Source organism: Pezoporus flaviventris, unplaced genomic scaffold, assembly GCF_033815535.1.
Source record: "Pezoporus flaviventris isolate CSIRO_AGI_PZ_B2104156 unplaced genomic scaffold, CSIRO_AGI_Pfla_v1 ptg000070l, whole genome shotgun sequence".
Lineage (NCBI taxonomy): Eukaryota > Metazoa > Chordata > Aves > Psittaciformes > Psittacidae > Pezoporus > Pezoporus flaviventris.
In genome coordinates, this window is record NW_026892618.1 from 7,014,539 (window position 1) to 7,035,297 (window position 20,759).

The following is a 20,759-nucleotide window of genomic DNA, read 5'->3' on the forward strand; positions in this document are numbered from 1 at the left end:
TCCAGTGCCTGAAACCCTCCTCCCTCTGTACTCCAGCATTCATGTTCACTTCTCTTTGTTCTGACCTTGCAGGAAACTGAGTATTTTTGACAATAGAATGTTGAGGGCTTGCCTCTGAGAATGCAAATAAATCACACCCTTAGCTTTACAATCCCAAGCCAGACTTGGCATTGAGGAAGGCAATGGCTTTGTCCTCAGGGAGTGCACATTACTGGACGATGGCTCACCAAGTATCCACTTCTGCAGCTTGCATCAGGCCACAAAATAATTGTGTCACAAAACCAGAGTAAACTCTAAATGATAAAGACTGAGCACAATCTTCTATAGATATGCCATATCTTTGTCAATCCCTTGCTCTGCAACCCAGTTTTGGGTGTATCAGTAAGAGAAAAGCTTCTCACCAGCAACTAGCATTGTTTTACTCATTTTCAGATTAAAGAGGAAATACTTTTTGCTGCACCTTGTGTGAGTTACGGAATAGATCACAGGAAGGTGTTGCCCAATTCATAATGCTGAGCAGATTTCTCAGGGCACTGGAAAAAGCCTATTCTTTCTACATCAGGGCACTGCTCTGTCATGACCAATAGCTTCTGCAGGTACTTATCAGCTGGCTCAGGTCTTGCTGTCAGAGTGCCTACATGAATACAGTCCTCTTCTCAGTTGTGAAGTTTCGTAAGTACCTGGGTGTCTGCACAGAACAAGCTCTTCACTGCCATAGATCTCCTGGATGCTGGACAGCTTGCTTAGAGTTGGCCTGAAAGTGTCTGCCTAGTAGCTGACCACAATGTGGTCCTCACGCACATTGAGGGTCTTCCTTGCCCTCATGAGGACCTCTGTTCAAGGGTGTATGAGCGGCCCTTGAAACTTCAGAGGACGGTCCCATGAAGGGAAATGGCAGTAACCATCACCACCTGCAGGAGACCCACAGAATCACCAGCTTTTGCAGATGTCTTCTGTTTCCTTCTCTCCACCGGGTTCTGCCCAACTTGCTGTCAATACCCGGATGCCAGAAAAGTTATCATCTGCCGTGCCCCGGCTCTGTGATGTGATGCCATTTATGTAGACGTTCTTCCTCTCTTGGTGCACTGGGGTGACTAGAGAAGCGATGCTTTTCTGTCCTGGGGCTAGTGATAATGAAGAGACAGAATTTCTGTTCTTCACTGCAAAAAAAGCGACTCACCTCTTAATTCCAGCTCCTGGCAGGCATGCTTGTCTACAACCCAGATCCACTTCTGAGTGGGACTTACCCTCTTTTGGAGAACTTACTTTCAGTTTCACCCAGTGGGGTGGTTTGTTTGGATGAAAGCAAGTCACGATGAGGAAATATTCAGCTGAATAACATCGCTAACATCCAAAGTTCAGCCTTGGGGAATAGAAACTGAAAGTCAACATAAGATTAATAAAAGGACATCCATCACCCAAGAGACGACAGACCAATCCGGAAACATCCATGGCTGCTGTCTCTAATAGAGGTAAGTACATGTATGTGAAAAGCAGGTCTATTTCTCCATATTCAGTGTAGGTATTTACTATAGTTGTACCTAAGGAACTGGTGAATACAGACAAGTGTGTATATTGATGCGTGAAAATACGCAGGAGGCACTTGTGTATTTGTGTGTCTTACCTCTTTGAATGCATTACTGTATCTTGAGTCTGAGGTCCAGCCTCAAAATATAAATGTTTCTGTTAACCTGATGTTGCATTAGTCAGGGAGTGCATAGACTGAAATGGGCCAGGACAGGAGATGTGAATGAAATTTTGTTTTCTGACCTACTAACCCAAATGACTCACAAATCTTTTTTATGTAGATCCTGCACCCAGACAGAGCAACCAAAGGTAAGTGATACAGTTGTATCAATGTGTGCCTCCTGGAACCCATGGCAATTTCCAGAGTCAGGCAAAGGAAAGAATCCTTGTGCCCTGCTTTCCTCTTATCATCCCTTTCCTTGATCTTCCTTTCCAGTTGTCTCACTGCTTTGACCAGTGCTGATCTCAGAGTGGTGATGGGGTTGCTGAATTTCCCAAGATCAATCATGGAAGTGCTATGGGTGTTTCACCAAGGCCACTTTAGGGGAAAAAGTTTGGACCTTTCATTAAATTCCGAATTCCAGATTTAGATCATCAGATTGCAACATTATTCCATCTGTCATTTTGTGATGGGAAAGGCTGAGAGTGGGAGCTTGGCTGATGTTGAGAGCAGGTAACAATGGGACCAAACAACGCTATAGCGTGGGGATGATTGTACTGTTGGTACCTTTGTCGCAGGTGGAAGATACAGCCAGAGGACTTCAAAAGAAATTATTTGCCTAACCGACATCCAAAGGTGGTGTGCCTGCTGTATGAAATCAGGTGGAGCAGAGGTACCGTCTGGAGGAACTGGTGCTCAAACAGTTCCACCCAACACGCTGAAGTCAACTTCTTGGAAAACTGTTTCAAGGCAAATCCATCAGTTTCTTGCTCCATTACCTGGGTCCTATCTACTACACCCTGCGGGAAATGTTCCAGAAGAATTCTGGATTTCCTGAGTGGATATCCCAATGTGACCTTGAAAATATATGCAGCCAAGCTGTTCAAGCATCTGGATAACCGTAACCGGCAAGGTCTCTGGAACCTGGCAAATAATAGAGTCAATATATGTATCATGAATCTTGCAGGTAACCCAACTACTCCTTGTTTATGGATTGAAAGTTTTGGGATTATATGCACTCTCAGCAGTTGTGTTTTGCAATAGTGATAGTGACTGACATTGGGGAGGACTAATGAATGCAAAATGCCATTCTCTTGTGCCTTATTTCTTCTTCAGTACAAGGAGAGTTATGTCTTTCTCTAGCCTTCCATGCGTCCTTTACATACAGTGAAAAATCCTGAGTGTAAGATAGAACCTGTCCTTCCCAGTACATATATGCAGATGCAGCAAGTACTTGGTTTCCTTTGATAGCTGGAAAAGAGAAGGACACATATCTAAAGGAGACTTTCAGATGGTGCATCACAGAGGACACGTCTTGCATGTGTGCCTTTTTATATGTATGTCTTGCTTGCCTGTTGATATTTGGCTGTAAAAATAGTCCGGACAAGTAGCTCAGAGAAAGGAATATACATTTGAAAAGATGAATCTCACATACCTGTCTGGTACTGGAGTGTGGATCTAAAAATCTATCAGGTCAAATTTAAACTTAAAGGACATAACTTGTCTTGGGGAGCCTGTCTCTGTGATTATACCACCAAAGCAGTGACAGAATCTCTGGCCATCCTATTAACAGTAAGATCAATATGAAACTGCTAAATGTTAGGGTGTTCACTCCAGGTTTTCTCTGACCATTGAGATGTCAGATAGATTCAAGATTAAAACAACAAGCTTATTTTCTTACCCAAAGCTGTTGTGATCAATCACAAGTCTGCCAAAAGGCATGCCTGAACAGCCCTGGTTGTATGTGTCACCTGCCGTTTCAGTCCTTCCCAGAGAAGCAGCCTGCTACTCGCTGGCTGCTTCTCCCTTGGCCAGCATGCTCTGTATTTTTGCCTGATGTGCTATCTGTGATAGGGGTTGCCCAAGACACCGTAGTGATCTCTCCCTGGCAATTCCCCCTTTTAAACATATTGCTACTTGTAGAATTTTGGTTTCCCTTTCTACGAACTTAATTTGTGTCGTTGCAAGTCATCGTTGGTCCCTTGCAGGAATGCCCTCAGATGAATATCTGTCGCCTGCCTTTTACCATTTTCTTGCTGAGAAAGCAGTGACTCACTGGCATATTCATGAAGAAGGAACTGGGTATGCCTTATGTCAAGAGTGACCGGATCTCTCTCTTCTCAGATTACAATTACTACTGGAAAAGATTTGTTGCATACCAAGATGGAGAAGATGATTATTGGCCCTGGAGTTTCGCTCCATACATCTTTCTGAATTGGACAGAGCTCTGTCATATCCTTTTGGTTAGTAGGCACTTGAAGAAAACACTGAGAGTAAAAAGTAATGCAAAATCTTAGGAAAAGGTTTGAAGTATCCTGGCAATGGTGCTAACAGAAATGATAGTAGGAAAAATAAGCATGGGCTTGATGCTGCATGAACAGAAAGCCCAGTGGCAAGAGATTTCCAAAGACTATGATGCTACATTGTGCTTTGTAGCCAGGAGCAGAGAAGAGATTTAGCAATAATCCCAGGGTTTTTTTTGGAAAGAAAAGAGAAATTATTTCAACCCTTTGCATGGGTCAGCTACAAGTACATTAGCTTGCAGCTTACTGGAACTTTTTGATCCCAAAAGCTCCCTCAGCTATGTAAACATGATTCAAGCAGACTCTTCTTGCCTCTCAGGACAGGGTCACTACTTTCAGTTGATTTTTTGAGCAAGTTCAAAAGCTTGGATGGGTGGATTCTCTTTCAGGATCAGAACTTGCACATAAGAGTATCATATGACTGAGATCTGCATTCCTTATTTCTTGCAATCCATACAACTGCAGAAGCTATTTTTATGACCTGATTACCTACTGTACAAGAAAGAGAACAGGGGAGAAAACCAGGACTGGAGTTAATTTCCTGGCTCAGCCACTGCTTGTTGGGCAAGCCAGTTCTTGCTTGAACTTGTCCCATATGTAGAGCAGGGGCTAGCAGAATGGACAGCAGAAGACAGAGGAAGGGATGCATAGAACTACATAATATGGACAGGAATTTAGAGTCTAGAAAGAGAAAAACTAACCTATTTGTGAGATGCTATAAATTTTTTATTTCTGAGTGGGAAAAAGGTACACATTAGACTTCATTTCACTTCTATCTACCTCAAACTTTACATAGTTTTTTTAATACCTCAGGACCTGACCTTTCTAAGTATCTGAATAAGACATTCAGGTGACAGGACACACACAGTCAGTGGCATTATCCATCAGTTAGCTGATCTAACAAAGTAGTTAATGCAATGGAACTGCTCAGGAGATACTTTTTCCTTGGCTTTCAGCCTTCCTAAGTCTCCTAATGTCTGAGATGATTGAATAGTCTAGCAACTTATGCACAATCAAATGTACACTGTGATGCTTACCACAGAGCTGAACAGAGCTTCCTGCTAAATACTTGTGAGTACTAACAAACTACAGCCCACTCAGCAGAGTTGCTTGGGTACAAGGTGAATAAGCCCTTCACATCTTGGTTTTAAAGAGCCAGTTAACAAATGGCCTTTCCCTCCCTATGCCCCTGGCAGCCTTGTTGGTTACTATTGAGTCCCGGTGGCTGGGAAGCTCGGACTGTGACACCCATGCTGAAAATTAGACACTTGCTCAACTGCTTTGCAGTCTCAGCCAAACTCAAGCCACACCTAAAATGAAGGTAAACAAAGGCCATTATCAGTAGTTCTGACTAACCACCAATCCTCTACAGAAGGGATGGGAAGGTCTATTTGCTTGTGAGCACTCAGCCCCATGGTCCTAATTACGCAGAGGTGTAATGTGAGTTAGTTCCAGGCACATGCTCCAGAGAAATACAGACTGTTATGTAAAATCCCTGGCAGAAGAAAGACTCAAAGGAACTGGAGAGGGTCTGGTGAGTGCAACTGCAATGATAAGGAGGCTGGAGCACTTGCCCTACAGAGAAAGGCTGAAAGAATCGGCTTTGTTAGACCTAACAAAAAGAACGCGAAGTGGGATCTAGCTGCAGTTTTCCACTACATAAAGGCAGTGAAGAAAGGACCAGACTCTCCTCAGTGCTGCACAGAGGGAAAATGAGGCAACAGGCACCAGCTGTGACAAGGGAAACTCCAGCTGGACAGAAGGAAAAGTCTCCCCTGACAGCAGTGCTGTACTGGAGCAGGTGTCCATAGAGACTCCATGCATCCCTCTCAGACCTCCATCCCTGGAGACATGAGGATTTTCCTCTAAGCTTTGCAGTTAGCCATGCCACAAAGTTGTTATTGGACTGGAGACCTCTTGAGGGCCTTTTTACCCCCCAAAACCCTGCCTTTCCACAGGATCTATCTCCACTTCCCCTGGATTCAGCTGTGCAATCTGCCACCTTTTAAATATTCCTGTTTCTGAGTGGTCTGTCTTTCTAGGAGGGGTTTACACAGCAAAGTAAATTCTGAGGTGCTACGCTGTTGTCTAGAAAGCTGTGTCCCAAGGGAGATTATCTAAGTTGTTGAAGGTGGATCGGAGTGAGCTCTTGGACTAGATGTATTTTCAAACTCTGGATCATGCTGAAGAGACAAGCTTAAGCTTTTGGCATCTAATTTTTAATGTTCATGTGCCTTTCTTCCTACTAGGGACTTCCTCCAATGCTGTCAAACTGAATACTAACAAGCAGCAGCAGCATGCCTCTGACAGTATTTTCTGCTGCAGCCTTCAACTATGAGCCTCAAACTACCACCAGAGAAAGCTCTCGTCAATGGCTGGGCTTTGCCACTATTTGACACAGCAGAAGGAGCATATGAGAAACCATCAGAAAGTTTGCATGAGGCTGCAGGACAGGGTACTCTGTTACAGAGAGTAACACCTTTCATGTTCTGATCTGATCCAAAGAAGTAATCAATCAGAACAATGCATTCTGATTTTGAGAATTTCTTATGAATCTCACTTATATGGCTATGTGTATAATGTTTCAGAAAAGACATCATACTATTACAGTATTTATGTAATATTGTTACATTACTGCTTTTATTAATGTCTAATACATTAATATTATTAAGGATTATATTGCTTCATTTTAAGGTTTTATTTTCCCCATTTTTATGACTTTAGAAACAATAGAATAAAAGAGGAAAGGTCAGCTCTGTGGAAACTTTGCTTTTCTTTTTCAGTTCCTGGGCATACATCCTTCCCTTGCAGTTCCACATTCTGAAGTCCTAGTTGTTCATTGAAAATTAGGGGAACACAGTAAAAACTCTGCTTTTCCAGCTGGAAACACTGAGTGGAATGGTGAGGTAGTAGATGTTGAAAGCTCTGAGTTATCTATACCGACAGAAGGGGAAAAGGAGGTAGAGGTGTGTTTGGCCTTGCAGAAGTTTTCGGTTTGTACTGCAAATAATGCAAAACATCTGCATAAATCATGTTGGGAGCCCCATGTTTCATGATTCTCAGCCCCTCCAAGCAGGAGGCCCATTGTGTGAGCCCACTGGAGAATATGCTGCTGCTGGGATCTGCAACATGCAGGCACAAATGATTATTTGAAGAATAAGGCAGGGGATGGTAGGAGCCATGCCTATCTCTTGCAGTTGATTAACTCTTATAGCATCCTTTGGCCATGCCAAACTGTCCAGATGTTTAGCAGACAATCAGGACAGCCAGAAAAGCTGCCAACTGAGGAAGCAGCTTCAGTCCCTGCTGTCTGAGAGAGTACCTAAAGCTGAGTGCAGCTGGCTGGGGAGTGCCTCCAATGTTAATAGAATTACTTCAAGCAGTGGATAGCATGGCTAAAGTTTTCCCACCTCCAACAGGCTGGATGTCACATGCCTTCTCTCTGTTCATTCTGGTGTTAACTCTTTATTTCCTTAGGGAGAAATCAAATCACTTCATCAACATGTAGTTGAGTACACCAGGGTCCAGAATCGTTTAGCAACATAACTTGTAAGTTACTGCTGCATTGTGGAATGTGGCAACTCAATTTGAGCCTAATCAACATACATACCTTCAAACACCTTCACTTGTGTCTTGCTTTGAAACTTCATTATGCTACAGAAGTTAGCTGTGTCCCATTGAAGAATCTAGAAAGTACAGCAGCACAAAGCTATATAACAGTGTGTAGTGTCACAAAATGGAAACCCTAAATATTAGGAAAATCTGCAAGATGTGAAGACCCATCTGATGTCTCTTGCCAGAAATATCTAAGCATCATAAAATGTTGCTCATGTCTTGGCAAAGCACAGAGAAGCCTTTACCCATCACAGTGTGGAAATTACTGCCACATTGCTAGTTCACGTGAAATAATCTAGAAATGCTGGTAGGTGTCACTATGCTCCTGCACCTTAGAATAAGGTCAGACTTTTATCTTGGAGATGTCACAGTTCAGTGTACCTAAAACTCCAACTGTCTGGAGGAAGATGGGAGATTGGATGGCCCAGCTCTCTGGAGTAGTATGATGACATTGCCTGGAGATTAAAGAAGACATGAACTTGAATTAGGAGAAGGTGGGTTGATGGGAGAGAATTCATTTGAGAAGACACAAAAAAGAGAACAGGAGACTTCAGTAAAGTGAATGTCGTTGTTTAAGCCCAGTTTTAATAATCGTAAGGGAAATAACAAGGGGAGAGAATATAAAACTAGAAAGGGAAAAGAAAACAATAAACACAAGTGATGCGCAATACAATCGCTCATCGCCTGCTGACCTATACCCAGTCTGACTTGAGCAGCAATCAGTTCCTTCTGGTTAACTCCCCACAGTTTCTATACTGGGCATGATGTGCTGTGGTATGGAATACCCCTTTGACTAGTTTGGGCCAGGTGTCCTGTCTCTGCCTCCTCCTGACTTCTTGTATCACTCCTTGCTGGCAGAGCATGAGACTGAAAAGTCCTTGATCTGGGTAAGCATAACTTAGCATCAACCAGAAACATCAGCGTGTCATCAGCACTGTTCTCACACCAAAGTCAAAAACACAGCACTGCACCAGCTACTAAGATGGAGAAAATTGACCGCTGCAGATAACCCAGGACAGTGAAGGAGATTAGAAGGACCAGAAGCTAGGGGTGTGTCAACTTCATTGTTTTACTTGAGAAAGCACTAGCAATCCAGTAAGGCATATACCAGCCCAAATTTCATCTTGATCCTATAGCAGTAGTAAGGTGACCTGCACCAAATTAACTGCTTTCTCCTGCAGCTTCATCTGAGAGTGAGCACAGACCCTGATGTGAATCCTCCAACTTTGCTCCTGTCAGTCCAATGCCCATCTCAGTGAACTGTCAGCCGTGAAAGAGTTTTCCTGCAGTCAAGGTAGAGGACAGTGCCTTTACTACAGAACAGAAGGGTTATTCCTGACACACCAAGAGGTAACCTATCCTTGCTTTAGACTCCAGCTAATATTCCTCAGAGGGCCTTGGATGAGGGTGGGGTGGTGGCCAAGGGAGAAGTCAGGATATATAGCAGAACAACAGAGGACACAAGGCTCCTCGGTTTCGTTTAACACGGGTCTCTGCATCTCTAACCCAGTGCAGCTTCTCTCAGAGAGGTGGGTGCAGTAGGTGTGATTCTCATCAGGTTGTGAGGAATGCCTTGGTGATTAATAACATTAGGTCAGCACTAGCAAGAGTACAAGATGGGTATGCAACCTGCTGAGTTTCGAACACACATCTTAGACACTGTTGGGCCTACTCCTGTTCCATCATCCTATCTCAAAGCAATATTGGCAAGAGCCCACTGGCTCCTGAGGGAGCAGTGGGTACCTGCACAGGAATGTCCTGCCTTATCTCCCCTTTTCTCCCTATAGTTGCGCTATTGATTCTCTGACTCTTACCCCCAAAACAAAAGTTTTCATTTGCTATCCTGTGTAATTATCTGTTTTTCTGTCCAAGTTCTTGCTTGTTTGCTTCTCCTTCTCAGAAGTGCTGATCAGTCTTGCTAGAAGTCCCAGAAGAGAAAAAACAACAGTGGGTTCCTGGAACTGAAATGCTAGGGAAGAGAAGAACAAAGTGAGAAGACGCAATACTGCCTTGCCTGACACACTTCCAGGCTCCAGTCCTCTTCAGCTCTTCCTAGGCCAAATGTAGTTTCTACGTGTTCAGTAGCCCTGTTTGGAGCATAAGCAGCTACACTGCTGTTCCGGAAGAGGAAGTAAGCAGGGTCTTAGAGGCAGCTGAAAGCAGAGACACCATTCTGTGGAGGCTGCAACAACTCCAGCTGGAGTAATCAGGGTCCTGTGTCCCTGACCTGGTACAAATTAACATGGGCCGGAGGGGTGAACCAGAAATGTGCCCATTTGCTCAGCAGCAATCCTAGTCCATTAAGCAAGAACTTTGGAGTAGTGATGGGTGAGAAAGTTGGGGCTGTTCAGCCTGGAGAAGAGAAGGCTGCATGGAGACCTCATAGCAGCCTTCCAGTATCTGAAGGGGGCCTATAGGGATGCTGGGGAGGGACTCTTCATTAGAGACTGTAGTGATAGGACAAGGGGTATTGGGTTAAAACTTAAACAGGGGAAGTTTAGACTGGATATAAGGAGGAAATTCTTTACTGTAAGGGTGGTGAGGCACTGGAATGGGTTGCCCAGGGAGATTGTGAATGCTCCATCCCTGGCAGTGTTCAAGACCAGGTTGGACGAGGCCTTGGGTGATATGGTTTAGTGTGAGGTATCCCTGCCTATGGCAGGGGGGTTGGAACTAGATGATCTTAAGGTCCTTTCCATCCCAAACCATTCTATGATTCTATGATTCTATGGTCCTGTAATGTGTAGTACTATCTCTAAGGGAGCAAGAGAGCACCTGATAAAGCAGAAATGATGAACAAGGCAGAGTGAGAGATGATGCAACCCACTTTCTCTTTCCCCTTCAGATGCTCTCCTTATCACTGCTAGCGCTGTCAGAACAAATGGTCTCTTCAGTGCCAAACCCCACCATGTTTCTCCCATGAACCGAATCTGAGTTCCATCGCTGCAAATATTTAATACATATGTGATTAAACAATTACATTTCTGCTCATAGAAACACCAAGGGGTCAGCACCGGGGTGAGGAGAAAAAACTATGTGAGCTAGAGGACAATGCTGGAATACATCTCGGCTAAAAGCCACTGAAAGGGCAAGTAGCAGGGGACTGGACTGCCATGACCTTGAAGCCCTTTTCTGTCCTGTTTTCCAAGTACCAGCATGTGAGAGAGGAACTGAGAGCAAACAGGGAGAGGAGACGTGCTTAGAAAATCCCCCTTGTATTTGCAAGGGCCTGGAGTGTGTCTTTGCATTTCTTAATGGTAATCTGTTTCTTATTACTGCAATGCGATGTCCAAGGACGCTGTGTACTGACCTGGAGTAATGCTGTGTGCAGCTGTGGGAATGATGTCAGTGTCTTGTTCTTCAATGGGCATGTTCTGGGGGCTGTCAAGAGCCAGACTCCGGGAGCCGTTTGCAGCGAGAAGCAGCATATCCCCTCCAGCCAACACCCTGGTAAAGGGTGCCAGACACCCCCGTGCACCAGGAGGTGGCAGCCATGCCCAGTTTTCCACACTGAACCGATAGCAACCCCATCCGTTTATCCTCTTTCCTCAGTTATCAAAGACCGAGTCCATACCTCACTCTGCTGCAGGGTTCAGGCTTTCACAGAATAGGTACTTTCTATATTCGAGTCCATGATAAACCACATCAGTTGTCATAAGACTGGATGCATCCTGAGGATCTCATTGACTAGAGGTCATGCAGGTGGCTGTATGCAGACACACAGGATGACGTTCAGTGAAGATGAAGGAGCTACGCCCAGCCCATGGGCAGGGTGGCTTTCAGCAGCCCTCTGGGTCTCATAAAGGTGTGCTGATAGTATCAGTGTGTACATCTTGAGCATGCAAAATGCACCCATAACATTACACACCCGGTCAAAGGGATAGGCCTGGCAAAAGCTCACGTTTGTGCCAGATTTGCTGGGAAATCTTTGGTATCCTGTCCTTAACTGTGGCTGTAATGCTTAGGGTATGAGTAACAAGAGAAAGAGGAGGCAGGCACACTCATGGGAAGCAAGGCTGGGGGTGCAGCAGTAACGTTATTCGGATGCACCTGTGTCTTGCTCATCACTGCAAACTGTGGCATGTTGGACCAAGTGAGACTGCGGTTTTCAGCTGGCACCATAGGCCCCTGTTCTGGTTGTTCCCCACAGTCTCGGGAAGAAACACTCTCCCCAAAATCACAAGTACGCCCTTCCCCCAGCTCAGGCAATGGGGCCTGAGGTGTATTTGCTGCAGTTGGCTTGAGGGATTAGCTCTTTCCCAGGTTCTTGTAAAGGAAGGAGACACCTAGAATAGCACAATTAATGTCGTCATAAGGGAGTAAACATAAGTGGCATTCAAGAATATATAAGCATTAGAGAAATGTTCCCCATATACAGTTGACAAAGCAAGTAAAAAAATCTGAGGCTGAAAAAGAGGGGTTACTACATAACAGTCATCCTCCAAGGAGCTGTTCTTGGCAGAGGCACCTAGAGCATTTGAGGTTGGATTAATTAATAATGCCAATTCAAACATTGGTGACACATAACAGGAATTCATATTTGAACAGAAAAAAGTGCCGTTGAAAAGAAACTATTGCGGAAGAGCTGAATTCCTACAGTTAAATCACAAGGATTAGCTAAGCAGTCCACTCTGAATTTAACCCATTTTAGATTCAGAAGAAGCAGCCTGGGATGTATTCTGAATGTAGCGCATGTTTCTTTGCATTTCCTCATTGCATTTATTCTCCTATTGTTTACGGTCACCAACTGTCACGTTTCAGCAAGTATCTTCAACTCGGTGTTTGTCAGCATTTAAGCAAAAGCCAGTGTCTCAACTGCACTTTTAGAAAATGCTACTTTTACTGGTATGTCTCCAACAGTGTCACTGAGAAGGACAATGCTGTTTTTCAGGGGAATACCAAAACTTGGATGACAGGGATCCTTTTCCCATCTCTGCTTCTCTTCTTGCTTTGCAAAGTACGTTGAGTAAGCACCGCTGTGTCCAATTGGTCCATTACGAGTCATGAATGTGGACGATAGGCTTGCAGTCAATGAAGGAAGCATCCTGAACAACTTTAGCATCTGCATGACAGGTTTTTGGTAGTATTTCCCAGGTACCTATTGCCTAAATACTTCATTTGCCTGGAGCGGCTGCGTGACACTGTCAACAAGTTCAGAGTTGCAAGTCAAAAGGATAAAGACAGTTTAATAGGGTATTGACATGTTTTCTCTACAGAAATCAGAAAGGATAGATGACACCTTAATCCTTTGTGTCATCTTTTACTTCCCTCACCCACATAGTATCAGAACAACAATAAAATCAGATGCTCATTTGCAAGACCTTTATTTATATAAATAATATCCACCATATCAAACAAATATACAACACCATGCTTGCAAATTAATGCTTTGCAAAGAACTTTCTTTGCTAGTCCTGGTTGAAATTCCTCAAGCTGACAGTGCCTCAGGAGCCTCAAGGTGTAGGAAGCTTGTGATGAACCCAGTTGTGACATCTCCTAGCAGTAGTAGGCAGAGCAGAGCTTTCTGCTGTCCTCGTGGCCTATCACCAGAGGAGGTGTTTTGAGGAGCAAGACAAGAGCCTCCAGCCATAGCCAGAAAGAGGAACAGGATGGAGGAATGAACTCGCCACCATTATGAAGGAAATGGCAGAGCAGAACGTGGGACACACTCAAGCTTGGCAAAGCCTCACAAGGTTAGGACAAGCTCCTGCAGAGGACAATCTGCCTGTAGTTCAGGTAGTGGAAAGCTGCTGGTGAGCAGTTGTACGCTACGAAGCCGTGTCTTTAACCTGGTAGACCGTGTGCACACGATCAGGTGCTAATGGGGTCCCCTAGTGGAAACACAGCGATTGACAGCCAGAAGGATGCCTTGATTTTGCCCCCGCAGAAGATAGCTACCTTCAGGTTGTACAGCTTTGCTCGTGCTGAATGTTTTTTTCTGGTCAGCTCTCAGTCCAGTCACCAGCTAGCCATACCTGGCCATATTATGGGCACTAAAAGGCCTGAAAGAACAGGAGACTATGGGACTATTAAGGTGCCTGCAGCAGAGGACAGTTGGCTAAGGAGGGAACATATTGCAGGTTTGATCTAGGAGGAAAGGCTCAGTGCATGAGTAGTGGTGTTCCTCCCTGAGGTATGCGGAGAAACAGATGGTGACTAATGTGGATGCCAATACAGCATCTAAAAATGCCAGAGCCTCAACCTACATGAGAAATTAAGTCTGAGGGTAAGACAATATGGAAATAAAGTGTGTTTTCCGGTAGAGGTATGCTGGAAAAACATTGCAGAGTTGAAGTGCCTTGATGGCTCCTTTCCTGCTGGGTGGGAGGTCTACACACTGATCAGTACTGACCCCAGGCTGTCACGGCTCTCAACATAGTTAATAGGAGTTGAGTGCACTTGCTATTTTTGTGTGGAAAATGTCTTGTTGGACACCCAGAATTGCACCTCACACTTGGCAATGTTGGACAGTCTACTTCCATTTTAGGCTTTCATTGTCTAGTTTCAGCCTCTCCTATATTGACAAAAGATCAAGTTTGAGGGCACAAAACCTGGACCTACAGCTACTGAAGCTCCCTCCTTTCTGGGCAGGAGGCACTACAGGGTCTGGGCCACCACGCAATCCACTTAGAAGACCTGCTGCCTTCAAGTGAGGTTTTCAAGCTAAGGAACCTGGGCTGTCCAGGACTCAGTTCAATACTCTCAGCCGAGCTTTCCAATAACTGGCCAGTTTTGCTATACTACTTAAATGATGATGGTTTTCAACTTCCTACCACATCTAGAAGGACAAATAAGCAATTTCACAGCGCAGGACACAGAGCAGCCCAGTGAAGTGCAGCTCTAAGAGCCAAGAGACGTGCTCCCTAAAGCCCTCATGGAACATGCAGATCAGTGCGATGCCAGTGAGAACACCATCACTCAAACAGCTCTTCAGACTGTCTGCCCCAACCTGGGCAAGGCTAAACCCAGGCTCCATTTAGTGGACCACCTGAATTAGCTCAGCAGGGACTGAGGAGGGTCAAATCGCTCTCTGGCAATGTCACTGCAGTCCTGGCTATTCCCAGCTAGCAACGGATGAGGCGTGAGCCTGGGGAATGTGTCTGCAGAAAGTCAGCTTAATTCTCCTTGGAAATGAAAAAGTAAGGATAGCCTTATCTCTAGAAACAGGGCTGGAAGGAGGAGAGATGTAGAGAGGAAGGAAGAGAAAGATCTGTTGTAAGGGAGAGAGTTGGAAATCAAAGAACAAGTGTTCGTGAAGTCTTCTGGTTGCTGATGACTTCCACTTCAAAGTCCCAGAATTTTAAAAGCATCTCGTAAATCATCTACTTCGTACAGTGGCTGCAGGACAAAATATAAACGATAGGTCAGTTGTCAAGTGAGCAGGGGGATATGAAGATGGGGAAGGAGGAAGGAATGGCAGGAGATAGGGTGTGAAATGGAAGAAGAGGAAGAGAATGTAGAGATATTGAGAAAGGTGGCTGAAGGATGTGGAAAGTGAAGACATAAGAAAGAATGGAATAGCATATGACAGAGATGGGCAGGTAAAGCAGAGAGGAACTATAGTGAGGAAAAGAGGAAGGGAAGAGGTACCAGAAGGACAATTTGCTCTCACCAGGAGGATCCGTCGAAGTTTCCTGGACAGATGGACAGAGTTTTCATGCAGTCCTTCCCAGGCTTTGAAAGTCTTTTCCCTGTTCTCCACAAACGTGTTCCAGCAGTAGAAGTAATCTGTGCAAGGCACAGGGAGTTACTCAAGGAGTCCTCAAGACTGCCCCAGAGAGGACACCGACCTCTCCTAGGATCACTGAGTCATCATGCCTGTGTTCCCTGGCTCCTTGTCCTAGCTTCTCCCACTCTCCTGTGTCTCACTAATGCACCACATACCCACACACACCCCCACCCCCCAGCTTTCTGTTATATCTCTTTCTCTCCTGCACATCTCACCTTTAAAGGTCATGATGGCGATTTGGGCCCCTGCCTTGTGCAGGCGCCTCAGCCCCTCAGGCTCTGCCTTGCGGTCCTCGCAGAAGTAGAGGCGTGCAGTGAAGATGCGGAGGGTCAGGTTGGGGTAGGCGCGCAGGAAGTTGGCCACGTGCCGGGCGCAGTCATAACAGGGGCTCCAGGAGGTGAACCAGGTGATACGGTAGCAGCGGCCTGGGTCCAGGTCCCAGGCTGAGATGTAGCGCAGGAAGAGCACCTCCACGTGACAGCCCATCTTCATGAAACAGAGAGGGGCAAGGCGTGAGGTGGGGCAGGAACAGGACAAAAGAGGGGTGAGGAGGGAGGTGTGAGCTGTATGAGGTGTGAGGGGAGGACAAAGGTGGAGGCAAGTCCCTAGGGTCAGCACAGAGGAGAAGGCACAGTGGTACGTAAGTGGAAGACTGGCTAGGAAAACACAGGAATGCACTGATATGTAGGGACCTACAAGAGGAATGTGTGGGAGCTAAGCAGAGATGTAGGTAGACTGGTAAAGCAGCAGGGAGTATGGTTGTCTCGCTGGTAACACACTTGGGGTAGCATAAAGTACAGGTTTACCTGCAGCCTACACCTCCTAAATAGCATATAGCAGTCCAGTCATGGACACGTGCCAGTACCTGCATTGCTGTGGCAGCCCTCCTGCCCCTGCAGCCCCAGGCAAACCGGAGCTGCATGCTCCTCTGCATGGGTGTAAGACCAGCATGCCAAGGTGCTCCCCATACCTGATTGCGCAGGTATCCAAAGTCCAGGGAGCATGATGTAGCACTGTCACGGCGCTTTACAACATAGCAGAGGTAGGTTTCACGACGGCCCTTGGCCCAGCGCAGGTTCTTGAAGTTGTAGAGGAAGAGTTTCCTCTTCATCAGGAGGCTGCAGGAAAAGAGAGAATTTACATTACCCCACTCTGGAGCAAGCAGTTGGCTATGTCTTTGTTGAGAGCTCAGCACTAAAAATATCCTCCTCATGTCCCGGCCTCTTAGTATGAGAAGAGTATCAGTAATTTGCATGAAGTGTGTTATGGAAAGGATGCAGACGTGACTGTGAGGATGAAGCAGTTGACCTTGTGAGGGGAAACAGTAAGTGAATTAGTAGTGATTACTCAAACAGCAACTATGGCTGGGTAGAGTACAAAAATATTTGCAAATATCCAAAAGATGGACAGCAATGAGGGAAAAGGACGAATGCCTGAGAAGAGCTGAGGAGATGAGAGCGTCTGGTGTTCAGCCATCAACAAACACTATTTTTGCTGTATGAAACCCTGAAAGGCCTCTGGAGCAAGGGATGGATCAAATTAGAGCCTCATCTTTAGAGAAGACTGGAGAGAAATTCTTCCCAGCATTGACTGAAAGAAGAGCATGGTTGAAAGTGTGCAGGGCTAGGGGCTCAGCTAAGGTGCCATATACTAGCTGACAATACATAATGGATTAGGGATGCTGACACATTTCCAGGCTCAAGAACCATTCCCACATTAGACAAACATCAAATTTGGTGGGAGCCTGCTCGGACGCCCAGGGGTCCTGCTGGGGAAAGGCAGCAGGAGCACAGGGAGGATAAGGTAGTAATGATCGGTATCTAACAGTCTCAATGGCAAGGGGAGGTACAGAGGCAGCTGAGAACAGCTGTGCTCATTGAGGTGAGATACTTACCTCCCCCACAGCAATGCAAACCAGAAGTGTATGGATTAAAAATAAGCAAGCATGTCCTTTGTCATCTTTTCCCTCTGATAGGCTGGTGTTCAGCAGGGAGATAAGGTCAGTTTAAATGAGACTGAGCTGGGGTTTCTAAGGGGTCTCCAGTGAGGTGTAGGGGAAGTGGAGTTTGGGTCTGTTAGGAATTTAAATCTGATTTAAATCTAAGGGTCTAAGCAAGGAAAAGTTTCTTGCACAAACACCCTTCACCTGTTTGCCAATGTTACCATGAAGCCTGAACACTGCAGAGCACTTTATCTTCAGCTAATAGGCATCCTTTTTGCTCCTCCCAGAGCACCCTCACACATGGCCAATGCACCACGGGTCTCATTCATACAATTACACACATCCTTTTGCTACCTAGTACACATGCTTTGGTCTCCTCTAGCACTCCCTATCACACCTCACATCAAACTGCCAGAAGCACATTCTTCCCTCAAGCACCCCTGCTACTCTGATTGTCCCACAGATAGACACACATCCTCCTTCCTGCCATGTCACCCTCAGCAAAGATGCCTGTCTTGCTCAAGCGAGCAAGCACACATATACCAGCTTGTGCCACTCTTTATACAGACATGGTCCTAGAGAAGTAGATCACTTGGGAGTTGAGGCATGTTTCCTGCTAGGAGAAAGTCCATTGAGAAGACAAGGCTATGGAGAGTCCTGTACACACTCAGAGCAAAACATCCTTACTAAGCATTTTATTCAGCCCAACAACAGCCGGAGGCAGTTCTTGGAGATCTGTCTTGTCCTGTAAGCCACAGTCCTGCTCTGCTCGGCTTGCAGATTGGCTCAGGAGTTCATGCTGGGTGCGTGTTTTTCATGCTCGCTCTATGTTCTTCGTCATCAGTTTTGAGTTATTTCTCACGCTTAGAGCTGCCCCACTTCTAGGGTGGTAGCACCCTAGATTCATCCTATTTCTCTGCCTTTGTACAAACACATGTGAGCATGTGTATATATTCCCTAACACATATACACACACACGTTGGTCCCCTCACAAAGCTGTCAACCAGTAGTTCACCTCAGGCTTTTCCCTCTTAGATATGTGTTACTGCAGGGCTGTGGGGAAGACTGGCCCCTGTAACAGAGGCACTGGAGAGGGGACACCCCTTCTATGTGTGACAGATCCTCTGGTTGTTCAGAGAGGATAATCCAGACAATCGTGCAGGGAATGAGCAGGTACGACAGGACAAAGGCTTGCAGAGGTCTTACCTGCTGTGTTTCACAACAGTAGAAAACAGAGCAGAGGAACTGTGAAGAATGCGATTGCTTACTGAGGAACGTTATAAAGGCAGGTGAAAAATGATGACAATTATGCTGATGTTTCATCAAAACCCACATGGAAAAATGCTTTTCAACACATAAAAAAAAAAAAAAGAAACAAAAAGAAACAGGGAAAGCAGACTTTCCTTTTTCTTTCATTTTCCTTTAAAAATGTTTCTGATTCTTCTTCTAATTGCCCTTTTTTGCACTTCTTCCCATTTTTCTCTGTTCAAGGGGTTTGCCCCTGTGGAGCAGCATGTAGATGCAAGTCAGGGTGAAGAACAAAAAGTTACCCCAGAAAAATAAAATGGTGATCACTTGTGTTATTTTTCAGTGTCAGAACAAAGTGAAGACAGTTTGAATCACATAATCCATTTGTTGAACTAGAACTATTCATTAACATCAGTTCCTGTTTTCCCTTCTCTCTGGAGTTCCCTGTCCCAAGGTTTTTTGCTAGGGAGGATTTCAGAATGCAGCTGGTGCAAGAAGAAGAATAATGAATGAACAGATGTTGCAGGGAGCAACTGACCAGATGTGCAGCTAGGTTCAAACTGCTGGGTACAGGTGCAACTCCTACAGCTGTAGCATAGCTCAAGGGAAAGCAGCGAGGACACAGGAGCTGTGATTATACCTGGGCACTGAAGTAGACCAAACAGAGACCTTCTCCTCAAATAAAAACTTGTGAAGCCAATGCTGAAACCCAAGTGAAAGCTACTGAGTGGGTGAATGATACGCAATTGTGGAGAATGATCAGTGGTAATTAGCTTGCAGAATAATTGCAGTGCAGGTAGGTGAATCCAGTGCTGGAACAGTCTGTGCTTACAAGGTTATGAACAGCAGAAACAGAGTAAGAGGAATCTGGTGCAAGAGAAAGAATAGATGGACAAGGAGAGAAGAGTGGGCAGGTATTGAGGTGTTTAAGGAGCAGGAAGCATCTGAATGTTCATCTTTCCGTTGGGTTTGGTTTTTTTTTGTTGTTTCTAGGAAAGAAAAACAATGAAAAGGAACAGAGAATAGTCACGAGAAAGAGAAATGACAGAAAGGGAAAAGTGTACGCAGCAGCAGACAGTCAAAGAGAAAGAATGATAGAGGCACAGATATGCAAGGTGCAAGAGCAGGACAGGGTGGGGAGTTAGATCACTGAGTCAGATAGGGAAAGGGATGGTGAGCACCAAATGGAGAGCAGGTTAATTTGAAGAGAAAGTCCCTCATTTCTTATATGAGCAAGAAACTGGAAGCACTCATTTTACCTGTCCATGACTCCCAGGTTCTGTCTTAGGCGATAGGACTGCAGGGAGGCTGTCTTGCAGGCTCTGATTGTATAGCCCGCTGGTTTGGTGTACAGAAATGTGGACTACCACGTGTGTCCCCTCCCCATTCTCCTATCTAGCCCCTGCTGGGTTTGATCAGGGAGTGGTTGAGGGAGGAGTTAGTGCAGTTCTGGAGCTGCAGAAGATGAAGAGCAAAGGGTTGAGATGCAAAGGGGCATCAGTTCTGAAAGATGCTCAGCACCCATTGGTCACCTCCCTCTGCTGCACTCCCTATTGGGCCCTCCTCACCTGCAAAATCATTCTGAATTAATATCAATAACATAATGAGGCAGGAAGTATTGTCTAGTGGTTAGAAGGGGACCTAGGAGCTTGTGTACCACTAACGTGAATGTGGGCAAAACCACACTATCCCTCCGGGCCCCAGGTCATGCAGCTGTGCAGTGAAGATGGTGACTCTGCCCTGCCCCACTGTGGAGGGAGCTCAGCTGGAAGGACCTCAGGGAACACTAAATAGATGGAGGCTTCCCAATCTCCTCTGTATCCTCCTTAAAGGCCCCGGCAGCTGCTTGGCAGGATGGGGCAACACTGAAGCTGAAGAGGACAGTGAGGGGAACCAAGTGTCTGGCCCCTCTTTGGCAACTGAACATGGCCACGGGCACCTGAGCTGTGTCAGCATGCCAGGAGGACCTGCACTGCAAAGCTGTGCGCGCAGGATTGGTGGGGAATGACCCAGAGCCTGATCCTGCTGCTCCAGGGTGGCTGGCAGGACCCCTATCACCTGCTCCATGCCGTCATGCCCAGCTCGTACTCAGGATGCACACGCTTCGCTCCACCAACACTGCTCTCTGCCACCCCAGCTCTGCTCCACCACGGCCCCACAGTGCCTGCCTGGGCACCCAAACCCTCTGCAGGGCTGAAGGACAGCCAAGGGATAAGGCAGTGGCTTCAGCCAGGC

The 20,759-nt window shown here is 45.8% G+C and overlaps 2 protein-coding genes across 5 annotated transcripts; one reads left to right on the forward strand and one right to left on the reverse strand.

Annotated features, from left to right (window-relative positions):
• The first annotated feature begins 1,233 nt into the window (after nt 1–1,233).
• APOBEC1 (apolipoprotein B mRNA editing enzyme catalytic subunit 1) lies at nt 1,234–6,742 on the forward strand. 4 transcript variants are annotated; one of them, XM_061472274.1, is made up of 5 exons: nt 1,234–1,472; nt 1,809–1,836; nt 2,266–2,600; nt 3,812–3,930; nt 6,240–6,742. In XM_061472274.1, the coding sequence occupies exons 1-5, from the start codon at nt 1,451–1,453 to the stop codon at nt 6,264–6,266; spliced, it is 531 nt and encodes a 176-aa protein (XP_061328258.1). In that variant the 5' UTR covers nt 1,234–1,450; the 3' UTR covers nt 6,267–6,742. The 4 variants fall into 4 exon arrangements, with proteins under 4 accessions (XP_061328258.1, XP_061328260.1, XP_061328257.1 ...); XM_061472273.1 differs by having other exon boundaries at nt 1,238–1,472; nt 2,266–2,654; XM_061472276.1 differs by lacking the exon at nt 3,812–3,930 and having other exon boundaries at nt 1,235–1,472.
• Nucleotides 6,743–13,263: 6,521 nt separating this feature from the next.
• AICDA (activation induced cytidine deaminase) lies at nt 13,264–19,965 on the reverse strand. Its single transcript, XM_061472378.1, has 5 exons — nt 19,784–19,965; nt 16,305–16,452; nt 15,550–15,820; nt 15,218–15,333; nt 13,264–14,943 (listed from the first exon to the last, which is right to left on the reverse strand). Exons 1-5 carry the CDS (start codon nt 19,789–19,791, stop codon nt 14,890–14,892), a joined length of 597 nt encoding a protein of 198 aa, XP_061328362.1. The 5' UTR covers nt 19,792–19,965; the 3' UTR covers nt 13,264–14,889.
• Between the last annotated feature and the right edge of the window lie 794 nt (nt 19,966–20,759).